At 36.9% G+C, this 16,445-nt stretch overlaps 1 protein-coding gene across 1 annotated transcript in view; it reads left to right on the forward strand.

The window, feature by feature from the left end:
• The first annotated feature begins 4,758 nt into the window (after positions 1-4,758).
• LOC126257971 (uncharacterized) overlaps positions 4,759-16,445 on the forward strand; it is a 79,892-nt gene continuing 68,205 nt past the window's right edge. Inside the window, exons 1-2 of the mRNA XM_049955605.1 lie at positions 4,759-4,912; positions 5,634-5,827. Coding sequence (XP_049811562.1) covers positions 4,837-4,912; positions 5,634-5,827 — 270 coding nt within the window. The 5' untranslated portion in view covers positions 4,759-4,836. The remainder of the gene's footprint in view (positions 4,913-5,633; positions 5,828-16,445) is intronic.

A 16,445-nucleotide genomic window follows, 5' to 3' on the forward strand; every position in this document is an offset into this window, starting at 1 on the left:
GTAATCTCCGTAAACTGACCCTCCATGGAACATTACGACTGAAGAATACGAGACCCAGTCAGACTCCATCTCATCTGATCAAGGCAGTGTCATAGTGAATGCACCAATGTCCAACAGCCCTATCTCCTCAGTTTCACCGTGTCAGAAGCCCTCCTGAAGTCGACAAATCATCTGTCACTTCGATTCTCAGAATCAAAGGTGTCCTCTCCATTTTCAGATGGTATCTCACTGCCACAACGTCGATACTACTGGAAGCTGACTCATGCTCACTGGATGGCGACAGTACATGGCAATTGAGCACTTCACCAGCAATGCTGCAACAACACGTGCCACAACAATGTCAAGTTTGGTCGACCACAACGTCGATCGGATCGCTCTCAGTACTATCATTTGTGTGATATTACCCAATCCTACACTCAGCACTTTACATGCTCCACACTGTCATGAGAGTTGGCGGGGGGGGGGGGGGGGGTTGGAGGTTATCAGTAGCGACTCTGCCATATAGCAACACAAACCTCTCTGTAGCAGAGACATATAGAAGCAGCATGGCTGACTTTTTAGTTGGTCTCTGACCTTGATGTGGGTGGACACTTGTATCAAATGATGGAATAAATCGTATGCATTACAGAGTGTACATGTGTCTTTATCTCACTACCGATACCCAATGCCTACACGTTTAGTGTTAAGGATTGAACTGACAAAGGTTTACAATACTAGCCACAAACCATAAAGTCTAATCAGTTAGCGCAATATAAAATGTAATTTCATTAGACCCATGAATATATTGTACAATATATTGCACAACATTCATTCTTATCTATGAACGGTCTATACTGTTGCACCACAGTCTAACATAACAGTCACGACACTTCGCCTGGATTTTATTACCTACCGCGCCAGCAGCGCCCCAAGCGGCCAGTAACTTAAACTATGAGTTCGGTGCGATCGTAAAAGCGAATAGTGGTTGTTCATTTTGAGTTTCTACAATAGTTTTTAAAAGTGGGAGCGTTTGTAGCGCGATAAATTGCAGCAACAACAGGAAGAAGACACAACAGCTGTCTTTTTTTAGGTTTCCTAAGGATTCTGAGAGGTATATATCATGTTACTATACTGTATCATCCGGATTCACTCCCAAACTACGTGTGTATTAATGATTAACGTTTCGTTTTAGGAGCAGAAGATGGCTAGTTAATAGCAGACGAGAAGACCTTATGAAAAAAGACCCATTTCCTGGCAGATTAAAACTGTGTGCCGGACCGAGACTCGAACTCGGGACCTTTGCCTTTCGTAGGCAAGTGCTCTACCAACTTAGCTACCCAAGCACGACTCACGCCCCGTCCTCACAGCTCTACTTCTGCCAGTACCTCGCCTCCTACCTGTGAGGAATGCAGTACCCACACTGTTTGACATCCCAAATAAGCCACCTCAATTGACAATGAAGAGGAAACTACCACAAAGATTCGACACTCCATCTAAAGCTGTAAAACAGTCTTATGACACAGAAGCAATCAGTTCAACTCTCCATGTATCAGTGCCAGATTTATGTGAATTGTCAACACAGACCTGCTTTGACAATGAAGTGGTTAGCTTAAGTGCAGTTATTCTTGTCTTACAAAAGCGTAATGTTTGGTATGTATTTCGTTCACTTCTGTTATTAGTCACTTAATTTCCCTTGCGTCCTTCGTGTGTAGACATTATTTTGGTAGCACCTTTTTCACTGACAGATCGCTTTAAAATTATTCAAATATTTGGTATTGTATGAAATGTAATGTAATAAGCTCATTATAATGTTTGCAACATATTTTTCCTGCTATTTGGCAGTTACTTGTCCCACTTAGAATAATACGAAGTTCATACTTGTGCCAACGACAATAGTAGTAGTAGCAGTAGTAGTTTATTCATCCAGAGACAATGTACACTGCATGGATTTCATTAAAAGATACATACACACACACGCACACTATATATATATAGGGTGAACAATACTCTACACATTACAAATATGCATAGGAGACTACACAACATCAGACTGCATTGAAATAGCATGTATAACTTTGATTAACTACATTAGTGTATGAGAAAGTCTTTTTACATGGACTACACAGTTGATATTTAGATATAACACATAATAATTCTAACACTTTTGTACATATTATTTATTTAGATCATAGCAACAGTAAGAACAGTAAGATAAAAATTACTATTGGCACAGAGTACAAAAATCTAATTGTTTTGTATGAAGCTATTCCAGGTATTCGTTTACACTATAATAGCAGTTGGTCATTAAAAATTTGAATACTGCTTCTTTAAACGAAGACAATTTTTTAATTTCTTTTATCTTTACTGGCAGTTTCTTATATAATCTACTTCCTTGTACATCTTCCTTGCTAAATACTTTAATATGAATGTCATTGCACTTTCTTGTGTTGTAAGTACATAGATCTGAGTTGAATTGGAAATTGTCAATATTTATTTTTACATTAATTACACTTTTTAGTATATACAGGAACGGTAGGGGTAGAATATTTAAATTTGGTAATTATTCTAACAGCTCATTTTTGTAGAGTGAAGATGGTTTTGAGATTTTTCTCACTATGACCCCAGAAGGTGAGACCATAGGTAATAGCAGAATGTGTATAAGCAAAGTAAACAGTTCTGCTACATCCCCTACTACATACAAAGCTAATAACACGTAATGCAAAGCAAGCAGAGCTTAACTTATGAGAGAGATATAGGATGTGTGATTTCCAGTCTAAATTTTCGTCTATATGTACACCTAAGAATTTTGTGGTGGCAACTCTCACAATTTCTTTATTTTGTATTCTAAGATCCAGATCAGAGTGCGACTTCGTTTTTCTGTAATGGATATAATTAGTTTTATAGATATTTGTAGTTAATTTGTTCGTTTCAAACCAATTTTGCAGATATCCTATTACTCTGTTTGCAGATGTTGGCCATACCCGGTTTATGTCAGTTACTACAATGTTTATGTCATCCACAAACAGGGTTATGTGAGTACCATTTACTGGAATCTTGATATCATTTATGTAAAGAAGAAATAGGAGAGGTCCTAGAACACTCCCCTGCGGTACTCCAATCGGCACAGTCTGAATATCCGATCTGTAAACAATACTTTGGTTTTTACTGTTTGTTGTTGCAATTTCTACTACCTGTTTCCTATTGTGGAGATATGACTGAAACTACTTTTTTTGCCACTCCTCGTATACCGACATATTCTAATTTGTCTAGCAGGATATCATTTTGGACAGTATCAAATGCCTTTGATAAGTCCAAGTTTATTCCTATTGTACTGTTGTTCCTATCTAGCCCCATTACAATATTTTCAATTAATTGGGTGATGGGTGACTCTGTACTCATTCCTTTGCGAAAGCCGTGTTGGTTTACAGACAACAGATTGAATTTCTCGAGGTAATTTGTAATTCTGTTTTTCATGACTGTCTCTATTACTTTTGAAAATACCGATAATAAAGCTATTGGTCTACAGTTTCCCACTTCGTGTATATTGCCCTTTTTATACTATGGTTTTACTATTGCAATTTTTTATCGTTGTGGAAAGACTCCTTCTGTCAATGATGTGTTTATGATGTGTGAGAGTGGGTCTGATATGACACTAGCACATCTCATCATGACTGAACAAGGTACCTCGTCAATCCCTGAGGACATTATATTCTTCATTGTTTTTATTATTCGATTAACTCCCAATTTGTTCGTGGGAGGTTGCTATATTGAATTAACACATTGTTCTCCTGGGATTGATGTTCTACTAATCCTAGAACAAGTTTTACTCAAATTGATTGGACTATTTATGAAGTAGTCATTAACGTAATTAGCTAAAGTAAGATTTCTGACTAGCGCACCTTGATCATCTTTAAAACAAAGTCATTTAGATTTCTAACATTTTTGCTTGGGCCTATTTCTTTTTTTGCGACATTCCATACAGCTTTCGATTTGTTTGCTGACCCAGCAACTACACTGCCATTGTGCATTGTCTTGGCTTTTTTGATCACCTTCCTATAAATTTTCTTATATGTGTTAATAAAATCTCTGAAGTGTTCATATTTGTTGTCTTTTTTGAGTTGACTGATATGTTTTAGTGTTTGACTACATACTCTAATAGCAGCTGTTATCCACTGGCTGACAAACACAGTAGGCCTACAGAACGATAAATGAACTGTCGATCGCTTTTGCATGGAGAGGAACATGTCTGTGCTTCTGCCGTGTGAATCTGTGTGTTTATATACTTTTGATATGAACGTGGTAAGCTGCAGTTCTATCCACTCGATTCGCGGTTTTTGTCCATACTTGCACTTATTTTAGAATAATTTTTAGAAACATGTATGCCTTCTGATACTACACAAACCCTTGGAGGCAAGAAAATAACCTAAATGTTTGGTAAATTACGTAGGAAATGGATGCAAAACAAAAGTTATGCTTATGACGTATCTGACGTTCACCTTACACGCCGCTTGGAGCGCTAGTGTCGCTCCATCTGTCGAACGATAACAACTTTTACAGCAGTGAGTGTCGCGACTGTTATGTTAGACTGTGGTTGCATTATCGAAATATTGAGCAACATTATTGACAGTGTAAGACCCATTTTAGCCAACGAGCATCAGAATTCGATCGTAGCCCACCCATGAGCCTATCAGTCTTGAGTGGCAACTGGCATGGGGTTTTTGTTTTATCAACTTTGAGTATGGGTTATCTCTATACTAACATGTTTGGCTGCGCAGCATTTAATGTAGGATATCTTTATGAACATCTTAGGATTTGTATACACCAGGGCATGCTTCGTAGTAAACACAAACAGTAAACATGGGTGGTGAGCAAGGAGAAACATGCGAGATAACTGATGTACAGTTTTTCTCCAAGAAGCGGCATCCTATCGTAGGTAATCAGACGCAGTATTACATTTCACTGAACTTTAGACATTTCTCCGCAATCGCCGAATTAAAAGAAGTATCCTGTCTTTGACATCTCATAAATGTTGAGTTGTATTAATAGACAAATTATTTATGTTAGTAGTTACTATAATGCTACTTTTGTTTGATGCTAACCAAGCCAACCAGTTATTTTAGTTCCCAGCGTTATTTATTGTAATAGAGTTTTATTTGCGTGTGTTATTGCACTTTACTCATAACAACCAATTGAGTACCGTTCGCTGTAGTGCGGACGTTTTTGTAGACGTGCTAGATCGAACTCCATGTGTTGGCATAAATATTGTGTCGATCCGAACAATGATATTAACCACTGTGAAAATTTTAAATAGAAAAAGTGGACTTTGCACTATAAAACTTGCATTGAACACCCATTTGTTAGAGCTTCAATGGGGACACTATCACACACAGGACCATAGCTTCAGTGTTAAGTGATAATCTTAATAAGTAACTTTCATATTCTTCGCTAGTTTCATTTAAGTATTGCACTAGTTTTTCATATCAGAGGCCGATATAAAATGTCATCTTCTTAATAGTCTTCTATAACATGGCAAAAGTCATGTAAACAGTAACTGAATTTTTGCTGTGTAAGTTTAGGGCCCAAGTACCTACTTCATATGCAGCTCCTGCTGCCCATGTAATTGTAAATTAATATCAAATATGCACTGTTTGCAGTTACATTTCAAAATGGTGAGCTCTTGCCAGATGCTGTGGAGAGGCTGAAATGTGGAGTTTACCGTGACAAGAAAACTGGAGAACGCATTGTTGCAGTGGCCTCTGAGTCCAGAGTGTATTTCGGAGCACTGGCTTCTGCTTCAAGCAAATTGTGCCGCACTCTCCTAGCTATACGCAACAAACAGACCAATAAGGTAATCTACGTTAATTTTGCTATATCATCATCAGCAGCTGTGGCCAATGAGCAATTTCTAATGTAGTAGCTACTGCAATACTTTGTGAATCAGTATACAGAATGTGATGGATAGCACTTTCTGCACGATCGTCACTTTCTTGTTTACGATGAATGTGTGTGAGGAGAACAACTGTTGGTAAGCCTCTGTGTGAATGTACACACATTAACAAAACGAAACTGTAGCATGAATTCTTGTCATTATATTACACAGAATAAAGGAATAGAGCATTCATAGTTAAACCGTAACAATGCATATGATACTTGTAACAAGTGAGGCATAGGTTCTCAGTTCTCACAGTCCCACTAAGGCTAAAGTTATGTATTGGAATCCCCCCCCCCCCCCTTCAAATCTTGGTTTTTGTGACAGAGTGATCTTTGGGAGCACGCAGACGAATAGTTGCGTGTGCACAGTACAGGGGCAGTGGCAAAGACTCTAGTGTGCACATAATCATTTACTCTTTGCTTTTTGTTTGTTTTGTCTTAGATGTTCCATGTTAATGTCTGGCTCATTGCTTCAGAATAAAATTGAACATTAAGAATAGGAACGAGTCTACCATTAATATAATGGAGCTACGTAGTGACTACAGATCCATATAGCAGCCCGAGGTCTAGGTTAGGTTGAGAGGTAACAATTTGCTTGTCAGTTGGTGAAGTCAACGGATGTGAAAGCAGATAATCTGATTGTGGTATAAAAAGGACCAGTAGTGAAGTCTAATGTTTGCTTCCAAGCCATATTGAAAAATGCAAGGGGGATCAAATATGTAACTTTTATCTCCATCTAGAATCAAGCCTACAAAAATCAGAAAAAAACTACATTTTCAGCCCTAAATCTTGAAGCAGCAGATGATGATGAGGCTTTGCCAGTGGTTTTGTAATCTTTTCTGCCAACATTTGGTCTGAAAGTAGGCTAAGTGCTTCACCGTAACTTGTGCTGACTTGTTTCTCTCTTATAAATAGTTGTCTTTGTGGCTATACATTTGATTAGACTCCTGTAGCTATTAGTCTTAGACAAGTTAGTTGCTTCCTCGCTGTCACAGAGAAGCTTGAAAGCATCCTTCTTGGGCTTAGCCTTTGATGTCGCATATATCCTCCTGACACACTGAGGTCAGAGCCATGTATTCTGCTGTAGTTGTGGAAAAAGCTACAGTGAACTGTTTCTCAATCTACCAGGATATCATTGCTCCTTGAAATGTAAACAAATAGCCAGATGTCGGCTAGTGTTCGGAATCTCAGCTCAGTCTGCATCGCAGTAATCTATTACATTGTCGTACTTTAGAAAACAGTAGCTTCAAATCCTTCATACCTTTTAGATATCAAAAAATCCTTTTGACTACCTGCCATTGCGGTATGCCTAGATGTTTATGAAAACAACTGACAATTCCTATTGAATAAGCTAGGTCCAGCCTTGTACCTAACCGAGCCTTCATGAAGCTTGCAGTGCTTCATGATAGGTTATGTCCTTCATAGCTTCTTGCTCTTGTTCTACTTGCAAACTTGTACCATGAGTGAGTGCTTAGCAACTGTCCAGTTTTGTAGATATCAGATTACGCTTTTCCAAGATGACTCTGTTGAGGAGAATTGTTCCACATAGTTTGTCTGGTCGTTCAATAAACAACCTTCTTTGTAGTTCCTGATACTTAATTAGTATACATAAATAGTTAGTAGCTACACCAAGATGTTTCAGCTTGAGTTCATCTCTTAGTTTTCTTTTGAAAATCTCTTTCTCCCTGGGATTGTTACTGGAAATCCACATAAATAGCAACTACGGAAATGTATGACAATAATTTTTGTAATAGACCCAATGGTCAGCTGTTGACCTTTCAAGGTTTAGATTCAACAACTTATTGCCTAATTTCAAGTTCCTGCAGTGACCACCTTGCTCTGATCTTCCTGGCAGATTAAATCTGTTTCATATCAGCGCACACTCCGCTGCAGAGTGAAAATCTCATTCTGGAAACATCCCCCAGGCTGTGGCTAAGCCATGTCTCCGCAGTATCCTTTCTTTCAGGAGTGCTAGTTCTGCAAGGTTCGCAAGAGAACTTCTGTAAAGTTTGGAAGGTAGGAGACGAGATACTGGCAGAAGTAAAGCTGTGAGGGCCGGGCATGAGTCGTGCTTCGGTAGCTCAGATGGTAGAGCACTTGCCCGCGAAAGACAAAGGTCCCGAGTTCGAGTCCCGGTCGGGCACACAGATTTAATCTGCCAGGAAGTTTCATATCAGCGCACACTCTGCTTCTGAGTGAAAATCTCATTCTTTTTGCAGTTTCTTCAGTTTTATTCTACAGGTCATAACCAATAGATTGTGGTCAGAGTCCACATCTGCCCCTGGAAATGTCTTACAATTTAAAACCTGGTTCCTAAATCTCTGTCTTACCATTATATAATCTATCTGATACCTTTTAGTATCTCCAGGGTTCTTCCATATATACAACCTTCAATCATGATTCTTAAAGCAAGTGTTAGCTATGATTAAGTTGTGCTCTGTGCAAAATTCTACCAGGCGGCTTCCTCTTTCATTTCTTAGCCCCAATCCATATTCACCTACTACGTTTCCTTCTCTCCCTTTTCCTACACTCGAATTCCAGTCACCCATGACTATTAAATTTTCGTCTCCCTTCACTATCTGAATAATTTCTTTTATTTCATCATACATTTCATCAATTTCTTCATCATCTGCAGAGCTAGTTGGCATATAAACTTGTACTACTGTAGTAGGCATGGGCTTTGTGTCTATCTTGGCCACAATAATGTGTTCACTATGCTGTTTGTAGTAGCTAACCCGCACTCCTATTTTTTTATTCATTATTAAACCTACTCCTGCATTACCCCTATTTGATTTTGTATTTATAACCCTGTAGTCACCTGACCAGAAGTCTTGTTCCTCCTGCCACCGAACTTCACTAATTCCCACTATATCTAACTTTAACCTATCCATTTCCCTTTTCAAATTTTCTAACCTACCTGCCCGATTAAGGGACCTGACATTCCACGCTCCAATCCGTAGAACGCCAGTTTTCTTTCTCCTGATAACGGCATCCTCTTGAGTAGTCCCCGCCCGGAGATCTGAATGGGGGACTATTTTACCTCCGGAATATTTTACCCAAGAGGACGCCATCATCATTTAATCATACAGTAAAGCTGCATGCCCTCGGGAAAAATTACGGCTGTAGTTTCCCCTTGCTTTCAGCCGTTCGCAGTACCAGCACAGCAAGGCCGTTTTGGTTATTGTTACAAGGCCAGATCAGTCAATCATCCAGACTGTTGCCCTTGCAACTACTGAAAAGGCTGCTGCCCCTCTTCAGGAACCACACGTTTGTCTGGCCTCTCAACAGATACCCCTCCGTTGTGGTTGTACCTACGGTACGGCTATCTGTATCGCTGAGGCACGCAAGCCTCCCCACCAACGGCAAGGTCTATGGTTCATTAATGTTAATCAGTATTATTAATTAAACATTTGAGTAAATTGTTAAATATTTGGTGATCCACTAACAATCTTATTAGAGTCTACTGTTATGTATTACAGTTTCCTTTCAAATGACATAACCTAGTTCTCCCAAGCAATAATGACAGATTATTGATGTAGCAATACATTCTTTTACAATATAATCAGAAGCCTTTCACAGTTCTTCATCTGATAGCCTGTATGTTCTTCCAGTGGAAATTGAAGGATTCAGTTTGCAAAATAAGTTTTTTTAGCAAAGCTCCACTTTTATACTGCATACTCCTCATAGTATATCACATAGAAAAACTGACTGATGGCATACATGTTTCACCCCACTGAAACAAATGGAAGGGAGGTAATATTTGATCATGTTGTGCTTCCACAACTGATGAATATGGATGTTAAGAAAACCACTTTGACTTTTATGTTAGTGCATTTATTTAGCCATTGATTTCATTCTTTATGAACATCCTTGGATTACAAAGTGGCACAAATGTGCCAGTGTCGTGATTTAACAGTCTTAATTTCCCAATAAAATGTTGAACTCCACTTTTTGGAATACTACAAGTGCAGTACTCCACTTTGTTGGCTGTACTTGGTATTTGTATTCCAACATGTGCCTTACAACATTTTACTGAATGATTAAGCATTTTAAATCATGACACTGACACTTTTCTGCCACCTGATCCCCTGACCACATGTGCTTAAATGAGTTACACATGCACACAGCTACCTGATCCTCTTTCACTCATCGGCGCTATGCTAATTTTATCTCAACACTTCATCTCTACTGAAGTGAATTACAGACTGTAGAAGTGATTGTTTTATTATATATTGGTCACACACACACACACACACACACACACACACACACACACTGTTGTTCTACAAATACAAGCTAAACTACTCTAAATTAAAAGTCATTTAAAATGGAAAATTCATACTAAGCCTTATATTATTTATGTTAACTGTTATATGGCATAATGTAGTGCAATTATAAAATAGTAAAGTGAAATGTGCTTAATTAGTACTTAGTAATTTCATTTTAACAATAGTTTCCAGCTTTTAAACGAAGTACCGCTAAGATACAGCTGGCAATACAAATATTTTCCCTTAGGAATATACACATTCACAAGCAGTATACCATTAATATACATTTAAAAAAAAAATCCAGTTGTGAAATTTTCAAAATGTTAAAAAGTTTTGGTTCGGGTAAATTTTGCATTTTAATCATTTGGTGAAGCAGCACATATTTTTAAAGCCTATAATAAGATGAATAAAATGGTATACATTTGAGGTCTGTACTTCAAATACCTTTTGAGATACGATCATTTTAAGTTATAGGTAGAATAAAAATGACAAAAAATTATAAAATTCTATATCAGCAGGGTTCAATTTTTTTTTTTTTTTAATTTTTATTGGTTGATTTCATTTTGGAATGCCCAATTACCAAACAGTGTAAATGTATAACCTGACTTTTGACTTTTTTGTTTGAACTGTTAGCCCAATCATATACTGACACAGTCTCAGTACTTTCTCATTTTTTAAATACATTTCAACAGCTAACAATCCTTTTATACATCACAAGAAGTTTTTTAACCCTTTCAGACCTATTTTTTCTGGAGGAAGGAAATTTTTCTTCGTGTAGTAATGCTCTTACATGATTTTTTAATGATTTTAAATGCAAGATTTATGTATAAATATGTACCAATTTTCAAAACATACTTTGTACACTTGGTTTTACTTTATGGACTAAAATAACTAATTATGCAGTGGAATATAGTGAACAACCACATTTGTGTATTTCATGGTCACAACCTGCTGCGCACTACTACATTGACTTGGTGATATTTTCTTAGTGATGTCCAACAATTGGCAGCAATTACACACAATGAAAAGGTTGAACATTCATAAATATGTACCTCAGGTTTCCATTCGGGAAAAAATATTTTTGTTGCAGATAAGACTCAGTAAAAGCTAATGTACACAATTGTAGCCAGAGGAGCTGAAAGGGTTAAACTTTCCAATGATTCCTTTGGACCACTCTGACAACAGATAAAATAAACAAAAGTGTAATTGTAAGAAAAGAAAGTTTATTGGAAGCAAATGTAAAATTACGAGAAAAGTCGGCAACGACATACCTTCAAGAGGTAAAATCATTAGTACTGCAGACAGACACATTTAATGATGCAAGAAGTTATCCAAGAATTCTGATGGAGGAAATAAGGCAAGGTTGGGGAATGTTAAAAAAAAGGACAAGTCGTTCATATCCCAGGATGAGAGGGACTCACCTGATGTGAGAATCAACAGAGAACTGCCCATTGTTTTTAATCTTCTCTGTCTTAGCCCCTTTCATCCCTGAGGAAGGAACTAATAGTTCAAAAATCTAGAGTAGTTTGCTGCACTTTTATCTGTATGAGTTGACAGTACTAAGAATTTCACATGTTGAAGGTAAGTTCTGGCCCGCCATTCTCTCTTGTAATTTTATAAATGAAACCATTGTCTGGTGTGTAGTTTGAGTAACATAGGTCAAACATCCTTTGAAATTGCTTTAAGGCACTTCCTCTCTGAATTCCCTTGCGTATTACATCTACATCTACTTATATATTCCACAGGCCACCTTGCAGTATGTGGCAGATGATACGTCTGCAAATACTGTCATTTCCTGTTCTGTTCTTAAATGGTACATCAGAAAATCAACTGTATTAAGCATTCTTATTGGTACTATCTTATGTGATTTTCCTGTATGGTCAGTTTATGAGGTACATGTAGGAGGAAGTAATGTATTGCCTCACTTTTCCAAGAATATACATTATCAGTTTGAAGTTATGCTTTCCATGAAGCACAGCGCCTTCTTACAGCATCTGCATCACGGGTTTGATAAGTATTTCTATGTCACTGTCACACCTGCTAACTGAACCCATGATATGACATGCTGCTCTTCTTTGGATCTTTTCTACTCTGTTAATCCCACCTTGTTAGGGTCTCATATTGTTAAGCAGTACTTAAGAATAAATTGAACTTCTTTACTGGCTAAGTTAAATTTTCTTTCAATTCTTCTAGTGAGTCTCAGCTTGGTCTTTGCCATAACCAGTTTAATGTGATCATTCCACTTTGTCAGTCTGGGCAGTTACTCCCACACATTTTGCAGTTGTCACTGTTTCCATTGCTATATTGGCAGTAACATAATGAAATAATGACAGATATTTATGAGCAATACATTTATTTTCATCTGTTTACACACAGTATATTATTTTTATGTACATTGAGGGTCAACTGTTAGTGGCTACAAAACACATCAATCCTCTTGGTGTTCCAGCGTTTTGGGATAGTTTTCTGGTGTAGCAGCAATCCTGTATACAACAGCATCTAATAACATCGATAGTTAGCCCAGTATTCCAAAAGCATGTATTGTGTTTACTGACTGACAGTTCAGAACTGTATCAATCTGCTCTAGAAGTCAACGCACAAGGTGGAATCCGGGGCATGTTATATATGGCACTCTTGGCTAAAGTTACATATTGGACTGCCCTGAAATCTTGGATGTGGTGACAGACTGTCCTGTAGTGCAGCCCGATGTCTTTGTTAGATTGGAAGATAACAGTCTGGTTGTGGGTTGGTGGAGCCAACAAATGTGAAAACAGAACATCTGGTTGTGGTAACAAGTTGACCAGTAGCAAAGCCTAATGTTTATATCCATGCCATATTGAAAAATACAAGGAGGATCCATACATAACTTTAACTGAACTCTCGATGTCATGGACGAACAGAGCAAATTGGGTATCTCAGTTTCCAGAACTCATGTGGCTACTATAGTGGCGAGTTTATTTTATGAAAAGAATATAATATCTGAGCATAAAGCAAGTTACACAGTTGTACAACAGATTTATGACAGCAATACAGGCCTATAATTATATCTGCATACATCAGATAACCCTTCTTAAAAACAAGAATGACCAGCACCTCTTACAAATAATATTTTCAAAAAGTCTTTAAATAAAAATTTTAATTTAAAATTATTGCATCCTGTCATTTTTCTGTGATAATTCTCAGTACCAGTTTCAGATTCCCAGACCCTCTGTATAAAATTTCTTTCCCAAGCTAATTTGAATTCTTTAATTTTAGCTTTAGCGTATCATGTGATGATATCATTTACATTCGGTAGCCAATAGAATATAAACTTAAGTTTTCTAGCTCTTGAAGGTGTGCTAACATCAACATTGCTTTGTATGAATGCATGATCTTAAGGAATGAAATAAAAACTGCAAAATCTGAAATTCCATAGGTCTCAGTGCCTGCTTTGAAATTAACCTACACTATATTAAATTCCAGAGGCATGTTACATAGAATTTCCATGGTGATAAGCACCTTTTATGTTTTAACTTTTTCCAGTAAAATTGTCATTACTTGTATAATTGATTTCACGTAGTTGTTATTCTCACTACAGGAGTATATGTTTTGGTGTTAATGGATGTTTTTTTGGATGGTCTCATAATGAACAGCTAGCCTAGGTGTATAACTACAGATCATCAAGCTTTACTTTAAAAACCTGATGAGTGCCTGTAGCTTTCTTGTTTCTAGGTAGTTCACAAATTATCCAAGTCATCAGTTACTTGTACCCCTTTTGGGTGCTGTACTTATCCATTCCTCATCTGATGTGCTGTAAACATCACTATATTGTGGATGTCAACATACATTTCTACATTGTGTACCAATACAGCATAACTTCCCGATCACTCTAGGTTTTTTTTTTCCATGGTGTACATTAACACAATAACCAAGCCTTAAACATTTCTTTACTCTTGGATCAATATTTACTTTTGTCAGCTTTCCAGAAACTCATGAATGTACCAATCAACAAAAGAACTTTCAACCGCATTCTGTATATCAGTATACAATAGTCATTACAATTTCTGATCAAAAAGTCTGCTGTGTTGAAAACTAAACAACATACAAGGAGCTGTAATATGGAAATGTTATTTCCAACAAAGTTATTCTCTTCATTGCTGCTGTGAGTACAATGAGCATTCAGTACCTCTGTGGTACGTAACAAATTAGAGTTATATACACAAAATGTATTCTGTGAATGGTCCAGTTTGTCAGTAAAAATTTCCTGGCATTGCCTAACATTGGAAGCAGAGGTGTACATTCTTCCAAGAAAGAGTAATTAAACTGTAGATTACTCTTTCATGGAAGAATGTAATCCTTGTAATAATACTTACATTCATAAATTTATACTTCAGAGAGACAGTTCTGGCCTAGTGTTTAATTGTGCATAGCACTGGCTTTTTAGGTTAGTAACCAAGAAGTTTGGTATTCAAATCTGTGCTCAATTCAAAGATTTTATCTTTGACTGCTGATTCAACCTAAGAATCCAATTGACAAAGAATTCTGAAGTGTGGAAGTGGAATGCTGGTTTATAGGGCTATGTATGTACCTGTATATACACAGGTACATTCTAATGTTACAGTATACAGACAGGTACATTCTAATGTTACAGCCATTCAGAATGTAGTAGATAATGCACAGTAGTTCCTATACAAGAAAGAAATACTGTATATATTCTAATAACAGACTTTTTGGCAAAATCTTAAGGATGCATGCTTTTTACTTCATAGTGTAAACTTGTCTGGAAAGAAAACCTGCAAAATACACTGACTGAGGTAGTTAAATAAAATTGGAAAGCGGTCTGTGAAGCAGTAAGTGTTTCTGTATAAAGTTCAAGGGCATCTGGCAAGGCATGACTATTTTACATTAATCACAAAGAGAACCGATCTTAACTTTCATCTACAGCAGCTTGCACTTCACAGTTGAAAGCTGTCCAAAGTGCCACTAGGTGTCAGGGATTTCTATTTATTGACTCAGCTGTAGGGGTGCTTTAATATTAAAGAATAAATTTATTAAAATTTTGTGCATCATGCGGCATTTTTTTGCATATATCAGTGTACGTAATACCTCATGAACTATATGTTGTACCGTGATATAATTTTTTAAGTACATTTAATGGCATATATTGCACAGAAGTAATAAATTTAGAGGTCACACATGATGCAGCAGTTTTTCACACATCTTATTGTGTATAATGTCGTATTTCCTGAATTGTGGTAGATAGATGGTTCATACCTCACAGCAATTATTGCCTGACAGTGAGGGATATGTGTACCATCCATCCAGCTGTTTAGGAGGACATGTGGAACATTCTCACACATGTACATAAATACGTTTCTGTATTAGGTATATATTTAAAGAGCTAAATTTAGTAGCATGCTGCATGTAAATAAAAAGATTCCTTGGGTATCTTAGAAAGTGTATGTGTGTGAGTCATATATACCTTTCCATAGAGAAAAGACAGCAAAATGTCCTCTTCCTTCACCATCACACTATATTCTCCTTTGCATCTTGTTCTGCAAGATGTCTCTCTCACTCAACAGTGGTGTGTACTCAGATGTGAAACTTTGTGACAGCATCTCTGACAGTCAAATGAGTCTTTGTTCTTGTGAAATACCTCACATGAAATGGATTCAGTATCTTTGATGTCTCCGTTTTGTGTAAATCCCACAGCTATTTGTAGTAATATAATTTACTTGAACTGCACAGGTGTAAGAATTTGAAACTGTGCAACTTAAACTGTCAGGGACTGCTTAGTTACTGACTTTCTTATAATACTTACATTCTCCTTCCTCTTTTAATCTGACAACTGGAACTGTAGTGAACTTTCTGCATAAACTGAGTATTTTGTGAGTAAATTTCATGAAATAAATGCATCTGTTTTATGGGAGCTAAAGTATATGTGAAGAAGTTTGATAACTGTAATAATTCTACTTTTTATTCTAGAGATAAACGCTAGTATTGCCGTAAGAGTACAGTAATTATTTATTTTCTCTAAGTTTTTGGAGAGCATATGAAACATTTCCATGTATTTCATTGTGTAAGGTCTAGAAGACCACTTTTAGCCATGGTATTACAACTTAAGTGGAATATAAAAAATCATCACATGTAAGAGCTTTTCATGGTATAAATGAGTTAATAAACTAATTTATGATATTATTTATTTGTTTGAACTTCCTATGCTGTTTAACTGACTTTCAAGAAACCTTTTGTTGAACTTTGTTTTGTGTCGAACTAATTCTGTTTATG

Source organism: Schistocerca nitens, chromosome 1 (genome assembly GCF_023898315.1).
Source record: "Schistocerca nitens isolate TAMUIC-IGC-003100 chromosome 1, iqSchNite1.1, whole genome shotgun sequence".
In the NCBI taxonomy this organism is placed as follows: domain Eukaryota; kingdom Metazoa; phylum Arthropoda; class Insecta; order Orthoptera; family Acrididae; genus Schistocerca; species Schistocerca nitens.